Source organism: Camelus bactrianus, chromosome 21, assembly GCF_048773025.1.
Source record: "Camelus bactrianus isolate YW-2024 breed Bactrian camel chromosome 21, ASM4877302v1, whole genome shotgun sequence".
Taxonomy (NCBI): Eukaryota; Metazoa; Chordata; class Mammalia; order Artiodactyla; family Camelidae; genus Camelus; species Camelus bactrianus.
Genome location: NC_133559.1, coordinates 9,104,929 through 9,124,571, shown reverse-complemented (window position 1 = coordinate 9,124,571; position 19,643 = coordinate 9,104,929). Strand labels below are relative to the sequence as shown.

At 43.8% G+C, this 19,643-nt stretch overlaps 1 protein-coding gene across 9 annotated transcripts in view; it reads left to right on the top strand.

Moving 5' to 3' along the window:
* ARHGEF11 (Rho guanine nucleotide exchange factor 11) overlaps nucleotides 1-19,643 on the top strand; it is a 96,635-nt gene that overhangs the window by 39,400 nt on the left and 37,592 nt on the right. For 7 of the 9 annotated variants that reach the window (XM_074349599.1, XM_074349602.1, XM_074349603.1 and 4 more), the window contains exons 2-9: nucleotides 8,759-8,791; nucleotides 10,095-10,109; nucleotides 10,440-10,528; nucleotides 11,499-11,597; nucleotides 14,604-14,653; nucleotides 15,413-15,470; nucleotides 16,041-16,219; nucleotides 17,061-17,132. In XM_074349599.1, the coding sequence (XP_074205700.1) occupies nucleotides 8,759-8,791; nucleotides 10,095-10,109; nucleotides 10,440-10,528; nucleotides 11,499-11,597; nucleotides 14,604-14,653; nucleotides 15,413-15,470; nucleotides 16,041-16,219; nucleotides 17,061-17,132 (595 nt within the window). The remainder of the gene's footprint in view (nucleotides 1-8,758; nucleotides 8,792-10,094; nucleotides 10,110-10,439; nucleotides 10,529-11,498; nucleotides 11,598-14,603; nucleotides 14,654-15,412; nucleotides 15,471-16,040; nucleotides 16,220-17,060; nucleotides 17,133-19,643) is intronic. The other 2 variants (XM_074349598.1, XM_074349601.1) reach the window with 2 other exon arrangements.

Sequence of the window (19,643 nt, the reverse complement as noted above, 5' to 3'; positions counted from 1 at the left end):
ATGGCAGAATCAAGATGGGAACCCATGTCTTTTCAGTTTTCTCTCTTGTCTGGCCCTTCCCTCTCTTCTCCCCTGTGTTGCATTGACAGCCTCACCAGGGTTGCTCTGTTCTCTGCCTCCTTCTGCACCTCAACTTATGTTATTTCCTCTCCCTAGAATGTCCTTGCACAACAAAGCTTCCCATCAGATTTCTGTCCTTCCTCTCAAGCTCTGGCTAAAGTCTGTCTCCTCTCCGGTTCCTCCTTTGGTCATCCCCTCAACCAAACCCACTTTGTAGTTACCAACACATTTTAACATGCAGTTCCTTGTTTGGTGGATGCTTTGCTGCTTTGTGTATAGAATTGAATTCTAGAAATCTGGGAGATGGAAGACTTTAGGAGCTTAAACAGCTCTTACAGCCAGGTTGGTGTCTCTCCCTGATGTGAGTCCATGGAGAGGCTAACACCTTCCCACTGCATTTGGTCTTTGTTATAACTGTGAAACTCTGAATTTAACCCTAATGTACATGCATTGTGAGGTCACTCAGAATTACTCCTTTTGATGATAAGTGTGTGCTTACAATATTTTGATGTCTATAGAATTCTTTTGCATTAGTTACCTAATTTCATCTTTCAACATATATTTATTGGATGTCTACCATGTACTGTGTTCTGGAGCTGCTGTGTGCTCAAAAAAATAAGAGACAATGAAGCTTATCATAAAATGAGGAAAGTAGGCATTAAACAATAAAAAAAAAACACCCCAAATAATTAGTTACTATTGCGTTAGGTGCTACAAAGGAAAATTTCAGGGGAAATCCAGCTTACTGGGTGTCAGAGAAGGCGTCACTGAGGAAGAGGCGTTTACACCGAACTCTGAAGAATGAGTGAGTGGGCCTGGCCGAGGTGGAGAGAAGGCCCCTGGGGTTGGAAGAGAGAGCAAAGGTGGTGGTGACAAGAGGTGAAGACTTCACAGAGGACCTGCTAGGCCATGCTAAGGATTTGAAACTTTATACAAACTTCATACAAAGTGGGAAACCTCTGAAGGGTGGCATATGTTCCAGTTTATCTTTTTAAGAAGTCATTCTGTGCATAGAGAATGGATGGATTCTAGAGGAGAGGAGGCTGGAGTTGATGTGAGGAGACCAGTTGTTCTAGGTGACAGATGATGGTGTCTTACACCAGCGTGGGACGGGAAGGGGCAAAAGTAGGTAGGTTCCAAAAATAACGGTAGGTAATATCAATAAGATTTGAGAAGGTGTCAACGTTAACTCTCTGGCATGGGTGACTGTGTGGCACTGTTTCCTGAGGAGGAACTATTTGCTCAGGATCCAGGGTTAGGTTTGGGCTGGGGAGAGTGATATCAGTTTGAACATTTTAGCTTGGAGGTGTTGGTGAAGGTGATTTGATCCGCCCAGTCATCCTTTGAGGAAAATGGAATTATCCACATTTGTCATTAAGAAACAGGCTCAGAGAGCTCAGGTGACCTGCCTGAGACTACAGCAGGACAAGGCTGAGCCTGGGCCCGTTCCCTACCCCTAAAGCTGTGCGTTCCAAACCTACCACATGGGCTGCGTGTGAGTATTAAATGTTGAACCAGGCTAGCCAACCCAGTCCAATGCCAGTTCGCTGCCTCCCTCCCCCTCACTCACCTGTCTGCCATGTTGCTCTGATCTTCGAACAAGTCCTAAAATCTCTTGTTCTCCAAGAGACCTTCATGGAAGTAGAAAGGAGAGCTTTCCTGGCCCTGCCCTACCTAGAATTCAAACACATCAGGGGTCATTCTTGTTTTTCCATTTGTTGTTCACTCACTCATTCTTGTCCATTTCCCCTCACCTCTGACACCTATTGAGTATGGGTCACCTAATCGGGACCTGGACAAGACTTCAGAAAACACAATAAAGCCATTTGCATAGGACTTTATACTTCCAAAGAGCTTAAATACCACCCCTTTGATCCTCACCTCAGCTCTGGGAGGAAGAAAGGACATGTGCTTTCCTTCAGCAGACATTTTGGAGCAGGTGCCAACCATGCACCAGACACTGTGCTGGACCTCGGCTGGCGATACGAGGATGAGTAAGATGACATCCCTGTTCTCAGCGGGTCTGACGGGGAAAACTGGTGATAGACTCAGATGTTAAGGGTCTTGTTCTGAGAGGTCTTCAGAGTTATGGTCCTGAATAAGGACTCACTTGGGCTGTTTGGTAAAACAGATAGAGCATCCACACCATGGACCTGCTGAGCTGGACCCCCGGGGTTGGAGCCCCAGGTGATTCCTGTGTTGCCCTACAGCTAGTAAGTGATCCACTTGAGATGGGAGCCTTTCCTGGCTGCTTTGCCAGAGACTCTTCCACCCCATTTTTCTGCCCTCTGCTTTTACAGATGAAAGAATTGGCACACATAGAAGTCGAGTTGGTGGTGGCCCAAGGGCCCACCATGAATTAGAGACAGAACTGGGATTAGCACCTGAATGTCCCTGATTTCCAAACCCAGCCCTTTTATGCAACACCATGTAAAGTGTTAGCTTTGCACTCTGGTTCTAATTGAAATTGCTTTTATTTGATCTGTACCCTTCTCTCTCTCCCTCTCTCTCTCTCTCTCTCTCTCTCTCTCTCTCTCTCTAAATGTCTTCAATTATGTAAGCTCTTAGGGAACATTTGTGTTGTATTCTGTTGGCAACGGTTGTCTGCAAACAGGCCTCTTTCCTTTACCATAGCAATGTGCAGGCCTCAGAGGCCTCAGACCATACGGGAAATTCTACCCAGAGGCAGAATCCTTGGAAAGTTAGGGTGCCAGGAGGCTGCTTAAAGCTCCACCCTGGTAGATAAGGGAAACCAGACCAGTAAGACTGGGTCAGGGTTCAGTGAGTGTGGACTTTATCTAGAACTAAGGTCCTGGCAGGGCGGCTCTTTCCTGATTCACTGCTCCTGGCTTTGGGGAGGGATTCAAGAACATTACTTTACCCCAGACTCAGAAACCTTAGGTCAGCCTATGTATAGTGTGCTTTTTATATCTGTCTAGCATGTGTTATATACTTTTTAATTTTTCAATTTTTAATATATATTTTTATATATACATATTACATATATATTATGTATCTGTATCTCAAGTATGTGTCATATATATGACATGTGAGTGCACGTGAGCTGTATAATTATACATGTATGTGCAGTGTGTGTATGTGTGTATGTAAAAAAAACAGAAAATCCAGTAAAGACCAGTTAGATCTACATATGGACCCAGGTCATATAACTTTTTGTTTGGGAGCATTGACCTTAAGGTCAGACCAACTTTATTCACATTTTAACTCCACTTACTTAACCTCTCTGTTCACTCATCCGAAAATGGGGATGTACTACCTACCTTACCAGGCTCTTGTGATGGTTAAATAAGATAATGTATGTCAAATGTTTAGTAGGGTACCTGGTAGGGAGTAAGAACTTAAAATCTATTATCACAGAGCAGGGATATTCTAGGCCGTTTCCTCATTTACACATGGGTGGTGGGGCAGGGATTAAGATGAGGAGACCAGGAATCTCCCAGTGAAGGGGCTGATACCACCCAGCTTAAGCCAGTTGTCATTGTGTGAGGCTAAAGCCCCAGTGATGCCAAAATTTCTGCTTTTTCAAGAGAAACCAGAAACCTGTATTTTTTAATGTCAAATGGCCTGATTTTCAAAATTTTTAACAACTAATTTTAAATATGCGTATATACACACAAACGTACCATAGGGCAACAGGAGGGCTATGTGGGCTGGTTACCACTCTTCAGCTGTGCTGTCTGGAAGGTCACCAGACCTTTCCGTGCTTCATCACACACCCTCTCGGTGAGGAGGCTGTTTTCCCCGTGTATTTGCAGAGTGCCTACTCTGTGCCTGGTGCTGGAGAGCACACGGGAGGGACACGCTGTAACCTTGCTTTCTGGCAGAGGGGCAGGACCAACACACCAGAAGATAGGGAGCAGCGTAGGAGGGAGGAACATTTGTGTCAGAATGTAGGCTACATTGTAAAGAAAAGGATGAGGAAACAGAAGATTTCTGTGAACTAATACGGATTTTTGAGGGTATATTAAATGAAAAAAGGCAAAGGGTAAGAAGTATAGGATACTACATGTTGTGTTGGCAAGAAAGGAAAATGAGAATATTTATATGTGTTTGCTTAGTTTTTACAATAAGAAACAGAAAGAAAACCAAAAATCAGTGAAAGTGATTTGGGAAGGAGTGAGATGAAGGGCTAGGGACACTTCTGAATGTACCTCTAAAAATTGCATTTTGAGTTTTCAGCCATTTAATGTTTAACAAATTCAAAAAATAAGATTAAAGAAGCCTGAAAAAAGCAAATTCTAAAATTAAGTACAAATATAAAAAAGAAACCTAAATGCATTTCAAATTGATAACATAAAAAAGAATCCAAGTAACTTTCACACACAATACTGTGCATACCTGTAGTCTAAGGACAAAAAGAATTGCAAGGAACTTTATTTAGTGAGTGCGTTGTTGCCAGTGTTGTTGGTGTAGTAACTCTGGAAACCATCTGGTTGTGTTATAGAAGAGAGCAGATGAGTAAATGTATTGCTATTGTTTGCGAACAGGGTTCTCATTATGGGAAAAGGAAGGTAAAATATGGAATTGGGAAAGAGGAGGAATAACCCTGTAGTGTAGTAGTCAAAGAGAGATTTCATGGTGAACTCACAATTTCTTACTGTTTCCTGGCTCTGTCTATTGAAAGGACCTAGAAGCAGTGATGCTTAGCAGCAATGAGCACCTACCACCTAAATCTTGTTTCTAAATACTAAAAGGGACCTGGACTCCTTAGAGAAATGTTTGAGTCCAGGTCTGGCATAGGAAAAGTACAGGGTGAGCCTGGAGTATTTTTTTTTGTGCCAGAAAGCAAGGATGCACTCAAAGACAGATGGTGACACTTTAAAAGGACACAGGAGCTGGCTTGTAGAAACTCCCACCAGAGATTGGGAGAACTTCAACATTTTTTTTAAACAATAATGGACTATAATGCTTTCTTTGCATTGGGGGAGGGGGAATTCATGAGTTCATAGCACTACTCCAGAAAAGGGATAAAATGACCTTCTTCACAAGACTGCTAATAGATGTAGAAGGAATGATGCAATTAGCAGAGGGCCATCTTGCAACCACCACTGCAGTAAGTGGTTCAGGCAAGGGTCACCAACGGATAGTAAAACTATGGGTGAGAAGCTGTTGGACAACAGGGTATTCATACTGTCTCCGCACAGATTTCCCACTAATTCAAATGGGAAGATACGCTTTTACCACTGAGAAATCTTAGGAGCACCATCTTACCAAAGTAATCAAACCCAGCGTCATGAGAAATGGGCAAGCTGTACAACATCACTTGTATAATATTCTTTTTATATTTTAATTTTTATTAATTTTTTAAATTGAGACATAGTTTTATTTATTTATTTTTATTGAGGTATAGTTCCCTCCTTGTGCTGTACAGTAGGACTTTGTTGTTTATCTATTTTATATATAATAGTCTGTATCTCCAAGTCCTGAACTCCCAATTTATCCCTCCCCATCCCCTTTCCCCCTATAGTATTCTTCTAAAATGAAAATAAATAAAAAATCTGAATCTAATCCTGAGGAGACAGACAAATCTATAGCAGGCCATTCAATAGGACAGTTAGCCTGAACTCTTCTACATGGCAGTGCTAAGAGAGACCAAGAAAAGTGGGTGGGGCAGGGGGACAGTATTCTAGAGTAAATGAATCTGAAAGAACCATGAATAAATGCAATTTGAGATCTATGATTGGATCCTGGATTGAGGCAGTTGGGGAACAGCTACATAGCCGGTTAATGAAACAATTGGGGAAATTTGAATATGGACTATATATTAGATAATATTATTGTATCAGCATTAAACTCACTGGCTGTGCTGATGGCATTGTGGTTATATTCCAAGGGTTTTGGGGACATACACTGAAGTATTTGGGGGGTAAAATGTCATGATGTCTGCAATTTTCAAATGGGGAAAAAAAAGTGTATAATCATAGAAAGATAAAGCAAATGTGACAAATGTTAATTGGTAGGTCTAGATAAAGGATATATAGGTATTGATCATGCTGCTCCTTCAACTTTAATATAGGTTTGACATTTTCCCAAAAAAATGTTGGGGTAAAAGAAATGCAAGCTGTAGGGAGGGCTTCGTGGAATCAATGCCATTTGACCAGAACCTTGAAAAAGGAGTAAGAGAGGGATAGAGAGAAGGGATAGAGGCCATCATAGGGCCGAGGTGAGAATGAGCCCAGCATCTTTTGGGTTCCAGCAGAGGTGGGAAACAGTGAGCAAGTAATAAGAGTGGATCTGAAAAGGTACTTGGACCCACTTGATGAAAGGCCTTTAATACCAGATAATTGTGTGCACATCTGCTCGTATAGATAGTAAGAAGGGAAATCATAGGTTCTTGATCAGGGAGGGCTCAAAGAAATAGTGTTTAGGAAAGTTAGTCTGTAGTGGAATGCTGAAGGGACTGGAGAGTGGAAATGAGGTTTTTTTCAGACATCCAGACTTGAGGCGATGAACGTGTGGCTGAAAGTGAAGGATATCAACAATAATATAAAGGAAGGAGCCACTCTGGGAAAACGTAAAAGGACTTACCAGTCTCCATAACTGACTGGGTGTACGTGGGGGTTACTGGGAAGCTGGGTCAGAAAGTCTGTCTCAGTGATGCCATTTAGGGGGAACTTCTCTACTCCTGGGACTTCTCCATACCCATCAGGTTTATTTAGGCTGATTGGAATCTGATCCTGCTGCCAAATTTTGACGGGAATTCATCAGGAAGAGGGAGAGCCCACCACTGAAGTCTTTTTTTATCTGATAATCCCTATTTCATGCCAAACTATCTTCTTCTGTCATTGCTGTCTTCCTTTGTTTTCTCAGATTTTAACCTTGCCATGGTCTTCTTCCCAAATCTCTGCTCAGACTCAGGCTCAAACCCCAGCTGACCCAAAAGCCCATCAGTTGTTTCCATCCACCAGATCTGCTGATACAGGTGTTTCTTCCTCCTCTGATTCAGTCATAGTTTTTCCTCCTTTAAGCTCTTAAGGAGAAAAACAATTTTTTTGCCTCTGTTCCAATTATACTTCTGTTGTAATCCCCCTCGTCCTCCACTGTCCCTGGTGTAGCCTGTGATTTTTTTTTTTTTAAGAAGAACTTTCAGTGGCTGCTGAAATGATCCCTGTCCGTGCCCCTAACAGTCCTCTTCAGCCAAGTGCATGAACCTTGGGCTTCATGTGCCTTCAGTTATGTTCACAACCCAGCTCAAATGCAAAACCAAACCAGGGTAAGTTACCAGGCCATTCCTTCTAGGCTTTACTATGGGCATAGGAAAACAGTTTCCTGCAGGGTCAAACAGAGCAAGGCAAGGGGGAGGCCCGTGCTGTTCCGAGATAAAATGGGCTTTCTCCCAAAGTGGTGAGGAGGGAGGAGTTGAAGCCCACCCTGGGTAACCCAGTGGTAGGGTGTTGTGGATCTGACCAAAGACGGTAAATGAGCAGCTGGAATACAAGACCTTCAAAGTCCATTCTGAGAATCCCTCACCAATTGGGGGGCATGCAGCTGTTGCCCCTCAGTGTTTATACTAAAGTCCTGTGTATTTACCTCATCCAATACCTTCAAGTGACTGTCTCATTCATTTTTATATCTGCTAGTGCCTGGCGTAGTACCTAGAGGAGCACTGTCCAGTAGAGCTTTCTGCGGTGATGGAAATGATTTATTCCACGCTGTCAAGTGGTAGCCACTAGTCATAGTACAACTGAGAAACTGGATTTAAAACTTAAATAGCCACCTGTGTCTAGGAGCTATTGTAATTAGATGGCACACGTCTAGGTTCTAGAATTTTTTTTTCCATTTTATTGAAATGTTATTTCAGTACTGCCTAAGTTTAAGATGCACAACATAGTGACTTGACATACATATACTGCAAAGTGATTACCACAGTAAATTTAGTTATCTTCCATAGATTCTAGAACATTTATTAAATGATGAACTAAGTTAAATCTTTACCTTAGATGAGGAGGGGGGTGGGCAGGGCATGATGGAATAGGGAGATTTGAAGAAAGTCAGAAGTTGTAGCTTCTGGAGGTTTACCTTCTCGTCTGGCTGATAGATGCAAAAGTAGGGAGCAGAGTAGGAAGGGCACTAGGAAGAAGGAACAGTATGGGCGAAGACAGGAGCCGGAACCCATAGCAAGTGAAAGGAGAACAGTGAAGAGCGAAGACCAAGAAGAGGACAGAGCACTTATGTGTCAGGCACAGGGGATGCTGATCAGCAAGACCTCCCTGACTCCGTGGACCTTACAGCCTCGTCTGTACAGCCCTGCAGACAAGCGGACCAGCAGGTCCATTGGGTATTCACAGTGCAGTAAGGAGAGGTACCAGGAGCTGGGGAAGACCCTGGAGGGGCACTGAACCATAGGGCATCAGGCAGTACTCCATGTTCGTTGCCATGGCTAATGGCCTCGGCCTTTCTCCTGAGTACCATGGGGACGCTCTAAAAGGTTTTAAGCGGCAAAATGGCACAGGTAAATTTGCATTTAGTAAGATCACTCTACTGCATTGTGGCCAGTTTCTGCCCCGGGTCCTTCTTAGCTCAATTGTGGGTTTTGTTTGGAACCAACCATCTCCAGTGCCTTGTCTGGTTTATGTCTTGTTTTGTTTTTCTTCCTTTCTTCCTCCTTTCCTGCCTCGCTCTCTCCTGGGCCCCACGCTCTCTTGTTCCTTGATGTCCTTCTCTCTCTGATCCAAAGATCAGCCAGTAAAAAGCAGTCTCACCTGTCCAGGTAAGTGGGGCATCAGGGTGAGGGGGGAAGAAGACCCCCTCTTCTAAATTTAGAAGTTAATTATTTGTATTGTATTGTATTTATTATTTGAATAGTTAGCACCTTCACATGACTCAGAATTTAAATGGTACGAACCAAATTATAATGAAGATTCCAACTCCATCCTTTTGCCCCAAGCACAGTTTTCTTCCTCAGGGGCAACCAGTGCTATATGTTTCTTCTGTACCCTTCTTGGTATTTTATATTTTGGGTATATGTAAACAAATAGGAAAACATATATAAATAACTAATTTCCTCTCTCTTACTGTCTGCGTAAGTCTGCATCTTGCTTTTTTCTCTCAGCAATGTGTCTTGGAGACCATTCTTTATTGCACATAAAGAGCCTCCTCATTCTTTTATACGGCTGAGTACTGTGTCATCATGTTGCTCTAGTGCAGTGTATTTAACCAGTTACCCACTGTGAACACTTAGATCCTTTGCAGTGTTTTGCCACCGCACGCAGGGTTTCCATGCAGAATCCTCTACATGGTCATTTGCTACAGATGTGAATAGGGGATGCCCTTTCGAGGGGCAGCGACTGTTGTTAGGAACAGGCAAATTGTACACTATTCTAAAAAGGAGAGGCATAGCAACGATCTGAGCTTCTCCTTTTCCTGCAGGAGTCCTATTAAAGAGGCGAGCAGGCGATAAGCCTTCTGGTTTGGTGATCTGTGGTACCTTGAGGTTTTAGGGTTTTCATAGTTTCTCCCCCCCCCATTTCATTTTTATTATGTTGATCATAGGCATTACATGTAAAATAGTGTCAGATGACATTGCCCAACAAATGATGCTTCCTAGGGAGGGTTTTAATAGTTTCTAAGCAGGGTGCCTTAAGCTGGCTGCAGGACTGGGACTGAACATGGATTTGGAATCCTGCCACCAAACAGACCAGAATCCTGTTCTCCCGTGGTACACACAAAATAAATGGAGTTTCTGAGACTCGGGCCATCGTTGTACCTCTCCTTTCTAGAGAAGTCTACAAGTAGCCAGTCACCCAAGAGGTTAGTACCAAAGACCCAGTTACCCTGGTAGAGACACTGGTTTTGGAGAGGGACGAAGAGACAAAGCTAAAGTGAGGGAGAGTGTCTGCTCCAGCCACCGCAGTCCTCTGCCGTGTCCATGCGGGCGTCCGTGTTGTTGACCCACCCATCCTTGCCTTGCAGTCTCCCCTTCCTGCAAACCCATCGCCTGAAACTAACTAGCTGTTTTTTCCTGTCTTTTTCTCGCATTCATTTTCTCTGCTGCCTCCGTTCTGTTCCATCAGCCCCATTGCAGCCTGGTAAGACCCAACAAGCGTGTGTTATTTGTGCACACCCTGTTCTTGCTATTGTCTCTTTGTCTCCTGACTCCAGGAAGGGCTATTTCCCTTCACGCCTTGCTGGGTAATAAAGAGATCATGCTTTCCCTGCCAGCCTAGGATTCCAAATAGGTGGTGTTGCCAGTGGTATAGACATGGCTGATCTCCCACCAAGACTGAGCCGGTTACAGGGCAAGAGGGTCGGTCTAGTTACCTAAGACTGAGGGCCCCTTTTGACAGAGCTTCCTTCTGCTACAAGACTGTTCCCTCCCTGCCCAGTTCATTGATGTGCTTTTCTTACTCCTTCCCCAGGTTAAGTAGCCTGTCTTTGGGAGATTCAGCACCTGAACGCAAGTCCCCTTCCCACCACCGCCAACCCTCTGACACCTCTGAGACAACAGGTAACCTTCTTGGGGCACGAGCACACAGACAGAGGTGTTCACCCATACAGACAGATCTCTTGGTCTTTATATTGAGCTCATACTGTGTACTAGGCAATGTGTTATATGTTTATTCAAATTGCCTTATTCAGACTTTTTATCAACTGGAGAAAGTAGATTTCATTATCCTTATTTTACAGATGAGGAAGCTGAGGCACAGAGGGGTTCAGAAATTTGCCAAGTAAGCAGACTAGTAGGAGTCAAAACTAGGTCCTAAACCAGTTGGGTTTTAACTCTAGAACTCGAGATTCATCCATTACAGAAAGCAGTCCCGCACACCCGCACCGGTGCCCGATGCCTGGTACACACGGATGGAGACAGTGGGGAGTTACATGGTCTGTCATGCTTTTTCCTACGTACTGTATATGGTTGTACATGTGGAAAGGGGGGTTTTCTCTTGTCATTTTTCCTTCCCTGGATTTGGCAAGGGGCCAGCCCTGAGTCACCCTGCACGAGTTACCCAGCTCCGCAGAGAGTCAACAAGCACTGGTGTCCCACCTGCTGTATGCATTGGACTAATTTGATGGAAAACTTCCAGTCTCACTTAGGCTTCAATCCCAGGGCTGCTGCTCTGCAATGTGAGTCTTCAGCCTGGAGTGGGCCCTGCCCCTTCTTTGGCCAGTCTCACCCAAACAGGCCTAAAGAGATAGACATGCACAAGAGAGACAAACATCTCAGCACCTCAGAGAAGGGAATTTCTCGCATGGAATACAAAGTAGGTTACAGGTTTTTTGTCAGTCACTGAGGAAGCCATACGCTGAAGTAGTGTGTTTGGACAGGATAAGTCTGAAGGATCTGGTTAGCCTGGAAAGGCTTTCTAGAGGGAGGAACGCACGAGGGCTTTCCTGGATTGGTCTTGGCCTGTGTGCACTAACCTTCCAGTGGCAGCTCCTACCAAACCCCCTTCTTTCTCCTTCTCACCCCTCACCAGGTCTTGTTCAACGCTGTGTCATCATCCAGAAGGACCAGCATGGCTTCGGCTTCACAGTCAGCGGGGACCGCATCGTTCTGGTGCAGTCTGTGCGGCCCGGTGAGTGTTGCGTCCCTCCTGTCTGGACAGTTCTTACAGAGCCACTGTGTATGTGACAGTGCCTATGACTTGGAGAACTTGTATGTGCTTTCTCTGGAGGGCTGGGCGTCCTGGGGCATGAAAGAATTACTCTGGAACTGGTTCCCTGGGAGCATCTGGGGAAGTCTCCACAATGCTGAGCCTCCGGGCAGAATTTCTAGGGATCACACTCCATGCTCGTTTCCCCTGTTGGGAAGTGTGAAAATGGCAGAATAGCCCTCAGGCCATCAGGTAGGTGCCAGGTCGCCCTCCAGGGCAGCTCCTCACCCTGGGTCAGAGGGTGCCTGGAGGAATCCAAGACCCACTACTCACCTTCATGTGGCCTTGCGCGGTGCGCGGATGGTCACTGTGCTGCAGCAGGTCACAGTGGAGATGGGCACGCTGGCCCACATGTGTTTGTAGATGCAGTAACATTAAATAATAAATGACCGAAAGATAAATGATGTATGTTGGACAGTTCTTGGGAGGAAAGGGTATTTGGAAGTTTGTGTTTGGCTAGTTTGTGGTTTGAAGCATAGTCATTCCCCTTGTGATCAGTTTGGGAAAACCTTCTTAGAAGAAGTAGGATTTCAGGAGTACTTTGACTGTAAGCAAATTAATCAGGTATCCAATTATGTGTGAAAGCTTCAGATATTTCAAAGCACTGTCACATGCCAGGTGGTAGAATCATTGTTGTTAAGTGGCCCAGGCTGAAGATGATCAGGAAGGAGATGGGAGTGGGGGAGAGTATGAAGCAAGTATCCCCTAAAGGAGTGAACTTCAGGATAGCAAATGGGACTGGGCACATCGTAGGCTTAAAGAAGAATACAAGGAAAGAGATGGCGAGCAGGCCAGCGTTTTCCCACTAAATACCGTGCAAAATGGGAAGGAAATATACTTTACATAATTTGGGGGAAATATTTGGGATTTATTTATGGGGAAAGTGAAAAGAGAATTTCAAATTTATGACCAAAATGGGGTGTGTGGATCATACGAGGGTATAAATAATTACAGTTTCTTATGTTTGGGAGTTAACCTTTATCAGCGGGAGGATTGTTTTTCATATCCGAAGGTAGAGCTCTGAAAAGATACTTTTATTATTTGCTTCCGTATTGTCTCAAGGTTCCTGGGCTTGGGCGAGGCAGAGCTAGTGGGACGGCCTCTGCGGTCTGTTTGATACGGGGATCCCCTTGGGTGAAGTGGGAGTTCTGCAGTCCTCCCAGTTTTCCTCCTCTTCGGCCTGAGCAGAGTCAGACCCAGACAGGAAAGAACAAAAGGATGGCTTGCAGTAAAATATGAGTTTTGGAAAATATGTGTATGTATGTGTATTTTGGGCAGGAGAGAGGAAGAGACTTCATTTGGATTGGCATTGAAATCACAAGAGTAAAGAGAAATCACAAAGCAGTTGCTATTATCTTTTCCAGATTTTAGATTTCTCAGTTTCTCAAAGTGTAGCCTGTGTTCTGCCAACATCAGAATCACCTCGGCACTGGGATGATTGAGATCCTCATTCCTGGGCCCAACCCCAGGAGCACTGTATCACTTTCTGGCAAGGGGCGAAGGAATATGTTTTTTAACAAATTCTCCTGATGAATCACATGCTTACTGAAGTCTAGAACTTCTGCTCTAATTCCTTTAATCAGAAGAGTTTTTTTTTAATCACTAAGTTATTAGAAGTTACCTCATGTATTTCATACATTCAGGTAAGGGAGCTCTTTCCTCTCCACCTTTAGTTTCTAGATGACATTGTAAGAGTTTCAAGCTACTTGCACGTACTCTTCCATAAATAGCACACTTTACATGAGGGTAGTCTTGATCCCAATGCTGAAAAGCCAAATTGGAATGTAGTCATCACTGTAATTTCTCTTTTTAGACTAGAAACATCTAGATGTGCTTTGTGGGAGTTTTGTTTTGATCAGATGAATGCAACTTACAGATTTAATGATCATCTTGGGGCAAATTTACAAAAACTATAATTTTTATGCTTCTCATGAATTTGTTTTAACATTAGTGTGTCTTATGCTTCCTGGGTATAACTTAAACTAGGACTGTAACTCATCTAAAACTACATTTGGCCCTCCATATCCGTGGGATTTTTATCCGTGAATGCCACATGCGTGGATTCAACCAACTGTAGTTCACTGAATCCGCAGATACAAAACCCACGGATATATACTACGCCATTCTAAATAAGGAACTTGAGCATCTGCAAATTTTGGTATCTGTGGGAGGTCCTGGAACCATTCCCCAGTGGATACCCAGGGACAGCTCCACATGGTGGTCAAAACCACTGCAGCTCCAATTGAGTGATAACATGTAACAATTGAGGCACATTCTGGGCTCCCCTCAGTCACTGTATCGGAAGCTCTTCAATCTGGTCCATTTTCAAAGGAGAAACTGTAAATAGTCTAAAACAATTTTTAACAGAAAATAAAGCAGTTATTATTATCATCTTTAATGATATGACCCTCCAGAATATCTTTATGAACCTCTCAGGGCTTAGGGACCACAGTTTGAAAACTCCCATTGTAGTCCTTTTCTCCATATTCCTCTTAAAAATGATTACTATTTTAACAATTACATTTAATATAGTGAACTCATTCTTCCTACCGGATAGCAGAATTAACTCTTATTTGACCTTGGAACACATCTAGATACATGCAAATAACATACACATACTCTCCCCGGAGCCTGGCCCTGCCTCTCTGCCACCTTGGCCTGGCTCTCTGAAGAGAAGTCTGGCTTCTGAGCCAGGTGGAGAAAAGAGCAAGAGATGTGACCTTATATATTACACGGTCCACTCTAGCCCGAAGGTGGTTGTGTCACTGGAGCAGAATGAGATGTACACCCAGCATTTGCGTACTTAACACAGAGTGTTGAGCAAAAATTTGAGAGGGGAGGTGATCCGACAGGGTCTTTGGTGTAGATTCAGCAACTTCTGGGAGAGGTTGCTGAGCTCTGCTGACCAGGCCTTCTCCTTCCTCACAGGAGGCGCAGCCATGAAAGCCGGTGTGAAAGAGGGTGACCGGATCATCAAAGTGAGTGGCCTTCTCCCTCCACCCCCCAGAGGGCGCCCCTTGGCCCATCCTGCACACTTCTGTTTTGATGCCAGCTGTCAGTCAGCCACTGAGTAGGGGGATGGTACTGTGAGAGCAAGTAGTATAAGGTGACAGAGTATAAGCTAAAATAGCCGGGTTCCGTATTCCAAGCCCTTCTTGACTCTGACCAACTCTATAACAAGTTTTACTATTCCCGTTTCACAAATGACAAAAAATGGGAGGGAGAGATGGAGACTAGTGAACGGTCCCCCGCCTTCAGAGTCTCACGTTGATGGTCTCCCCTCCACACAATGCTAACTTGACGCCCTTGTTAGTTCTGAACTACTGTAACCTGCCTCCCCCGTTCATTCAGAGTCCTAGAAGCATCAGGGAAACCTCAGATGAGGAGACTTCTCGGCCCTCCAGTGAGGAGGAAGCACACTGGGTCGGCTGACATGTGTACAGGCTAATGGTTGAAAAAGTATTTACCAAAAATAAATAGCTGAGTGAATGAATGAACTGTTGAACGAATGAAGCTGCAAGTCTTCTCCCTGAAAATATACAGGCTAGCTGGGAAGACAGAACACGTGGCAGATGTGAACAGGAGCCAATTCCTAATGTGAATTTGAGTAAGCAGGTGACCAGAGGTAGCTAAAGAACATCGGGAAGTGCTCCCTAGGGGAGTGGCATTTGACCTAGTAGAAGGATCCCCAAGGTTTCCACCACCATTACTCAATAATGTCATTTGTCCCCCAACAGGTGAATGGCACCATGGTCACCGATAGGTCACATCTGGAGGTGGTGAAGCTTATCAAATGTGAGTTGGAGAGAGCTGAAAGTGAAAGAAAGTAGGGGAGCAGATGGGCTGGGAGGACGGAGGGGAGTGGGCCTGTTGACCCAAGAGACTTCCTTTGTAGATGTGGGAGGCAGCCAAAGTCACATCTTCAATCTTGGCATGACCATTTTAGACTGTCCCAGTTCCCTGCTGTCATTTCAAGTGGAGACCCTGTTAGTCTCTCATCAGGCATCTTTATTTTTCTACAGATCTTTGCACTGCCATTTAGATCATATTCTACTAAGACTGGTCTCACTCAAATACCGTTCACTCCCCTCTCCCAGTCCCAGGAAACAAGGGAGCAGGCAGCTCCCAGATAGTTATGGGTGGGATGTTGGTTGAGATCTCTACATGAGGAAAGAGAAGGAAGGAATCTTTGTGTTGATGCAGGAAAGGACAGAATTAGAGAATGGGCAGGGCATTAAGAGTGAAGAGAAATTTATCTGCAGAATTACAAGCTTGATGAAAGAAGGGAGAACCCCTTCCTTGTAGCTTGACGCCTGCTGTCCAGAGCAGTACCACTTGAGCAAGCCTCTCTTTGTCTTCCTCCAGCTGGTGCTTATGTTGCACTGACCCTCCTGGGCTCTTCGCCTTCATCCATTGGTGTCTCTGGATCCCAGCAGGACCCAGCCCCAGCAGGAACTCCCCGAGTCACTCCTGTGATCCCACCACCACCACCTCCTCCACCTCTGCCACCTCCACAGCGGATCACAGGACCCAAACCTCTACAGGTGATAGTCCTCCTGCTCCTCTCCTCATTCTGGTATCCCTTTGAAGAGCCCCCTATGGGGGTGAAAGCAGGTTAAATTGAATGGCATGCTGGTAGGAAGAGACAAGCCAAAGAGCTCATATGAAGGCCATCAAAAAGTGGAGCAAAATGAGAGCTACATTAAAGAGTGTTCCTACCTTGGTGTCCTCTTTCCGTGTAAGTGCATGTGCAGATTTATCAGACAGCAGCATGCAGTGTGTTTCCTAAATGTGTGGAAGACTCTAAGGAGGCCCTTTGAGAATGACCCTCCCCATCGGGGAGAGGGCGCACACTTCCAGGCATGGTTCAGAGACATCTGTAAGGACTGTTGCCATTCATTGGTAGAAGGATATGGAACAAGTCAAGGAGTAGGGGAAAGGCTTCCTGGGGGGAAAAGCTGCTTGGAGGAATAAAATACGGAGCCCAGACTGTAACGGGAGAGAGTCGGGAAAGGACAAGAACAGTAGCGAGAGAAGCAAGGACCAGGGAAAACCTGTGTAGAAGTTAAAGCTGGACAAGGAGCAGATAGGAAATAGGGAACAGGATTTGCTGGTCAGAAAGGACGGACCAGCAAGTCTAGGGAGAGTTTAGAAAGCAGTTTGATACCAGAGGTGATAACAGCCAAGGTTTCAGGAAGTTTGGGGATGAAATCAAAATAAGATTTTATGTTTACTGAATTCTAGTGAGACAGTGTTAAACAAAATGTTCTTATGACCCAGGTTCTACTCTCATAGCTTTCCTTGCCCAGGAATCAGCAGGTAGAAGAGAATAAAATTATTGAGCTGGTCCCCATTGCTCACTACTGTCATATTTTCCATTCTTAGGATCCTGAATTTCAAAAACATGCCACCCAGATCCTCAGGAACATGCTGAGGCAGGAGGAAAAAGAGTTACAGGTAAGGACACTGCTGAGGATAGACTGGTTGTTACCTTAATGGAATAATACTTTATTAGAGCAATCTGCCAATATGTACACTTAATTTGCAGGTCATATCCTATCACAGTAAAACCTTGAAAAGTCACAGGACCCCTAATGAATTGTGATAGGCCAACAGGATTTATGAAAGCAGAATTTGACTGATAGACTGAATAGGGTAATAGAGCTCATGGATAGTAGGTTAGAATGCTGAATTCATAGACAAAAGTGATGAGACAGGTAGGATAAAGTGAGGGAACGTTAGAACTGAGGAAAATCAGTTGGAATTGATCTTGGAAGTTTCTGGAAAGGGAACGATAAGAGGGAAGGTGGGGGTGGTAGGTGAATGCTGTGCCTGGCTGATTGAGATGGGGGCAGTGTTGGTGGAGGGGATGCAGAGAGATTTCCAGGCCTGGGGAATGAGGTGCAGAGAGAACAAGAAGGTTAATTTGGCTGGAGTGGAGTAACTAGATTCTTAAAACAGCCATGGCTTGCAGCAAGCTCCTTCTCACCCCTTCATTTCAATTCAGCAAATTTCTTTAAGTGCCCAGTGTATGTAAAGCCTTGTTTTAATTCCTGTGGTATACAGAGATTAAAAAGATTAGACAGTTCTTGCCCTCAGCATGTTTACAATCTAATGAGGAAAATTCATATTACAGTAAGAAAGAGAGTGGGAGGAACAAAGAGCTTGCAATAAGAGAATTAAAGAAGAGAACAGTTAATGGGGGATGTGGGGAAACTTCACTGAGAGGACTATGTTTCAGCTGGGCGTTGAAGCATTGGACTTCAGTAGGCAAAAGAGATGGGGAAGGGAATGTTAGTGAATGGACAGCACAGGTCAGTGGCACAGAGACATGAAAATACCCTCATTTATTTAACAAACATTGAGTTCCTGCTGTGTGCTGGGTACCGTATGCGTCTTGCAGGAGAGGCAGGGACTGGTGATAGGGACAAAGGTTGGAATGGTTATAAAGATAAATGAGAGATGAACTTTTCTTTTAAGGAATTTATAATCCAGTAGAATATCAATGGATGAGTGAAGAAATAGTCCTATTATATTATAATAAGTGCTGATACTTGTATTTTGACAAATGTTATAGAATAATTCAGACATTGTGGTACTGGTATAAGAATAGACCTATAGAATTTAGAGTCCGGAAATTAACCCATGCATCTATGGTCAGTTGGTTTCTGACAAGGTGTCAACATAGTTCAGTGGAGAAAGAATAGTCTTTTCAACAAATGGTTCTGGGACACCTGTGTATCTCTGTGCAAAGAATGAATTTGGACTCTTACCTCACACAATATACAAAAGTTAACTAAAAATGGATCAAAACTTAAATGTAAGAGCTAAATTTATTTTTAAAAACTATAAAACTCTAGAAGAAAACATGCAAGTAAATCTTTGACCTTGGATTAGGCAGTGTCATTCTTAGATAGGACACTAAAAGCTCAAACAACCAAAAAAAGAAATTAGACTTCATCAAAATTAAAGGCTTTTGTGTATCAAAGGACACTGTCAAGAAAGTTAAAAGACAGCCACAGAATAGGAGAAAATATTTACAGCTCATATATCTGATTAGGGTCTAATACCAGAATATGCAATGAATGCTTAAAACTCGATGCAATTTAAAAATTGGCAAAGGATTTGAATGGACAGTCCAATAAAGAAGACATACAAGTGGCCAGTAAGCACATGAAAAGGTATTCGGCATCATTAGTCATTAGGGAGAGGCTAACCAAAACTATCAGACCAAAACTATGAGATACCACTTCACACCCTCCAGATGGTTAACGCCAAAATAAGAGTTGCTGGTGAAGTGGGGGAGGGTATAGCTCAAGTGGAACAGTGCGTGCTTGGCATGCACGAGGTCCTGGGTTCAGTCCTTAGTATCTCCTCTAAAAATAAATAGATAAACCAACCTAATTACCTCCCCTCAAAAACAGCAACAACAACAAAAAACCAGTTACTGGTGAGAATGTGGAGAAATCAGAGGAATACCTGTTTATATTTTGTCTACATATTCACAACCCTAATCTATTCCCACCATTGATGGTGAAAATATAAAATAGTGCAGCCAGTTTGGCAGTTCTTCAAAATATTAAACACAGAAATACAATCCCATCAGTTCCACTCCTAAGTCTATACCCGAGAGTACAAAACACAAAACCTGTACATGAACATTCATAATAGCATTGATCGATAGCATAATAGCCAACAAGTGGAACCAGCCTAAATTTCCATCAACTGATGAACAGATAAACAAAATGTGTTGTATCCATAAAATGGGATATTATTCAGCCATAAAAAGGAATGAAGTACTGATATATGCTTTAACGTGGAAGAACCCTGAAAACGTACCAAGTGAAAGAAGCCAGAGAGAAAAGGCCATATTGTGTATGATTCCATTTATGTGAAAGTCCAGAATAGGTAAAAACATTAAGACAGAAAGTAAATTAGTGGTTGCTGGGGGAGAGGGAGAAATTGAGA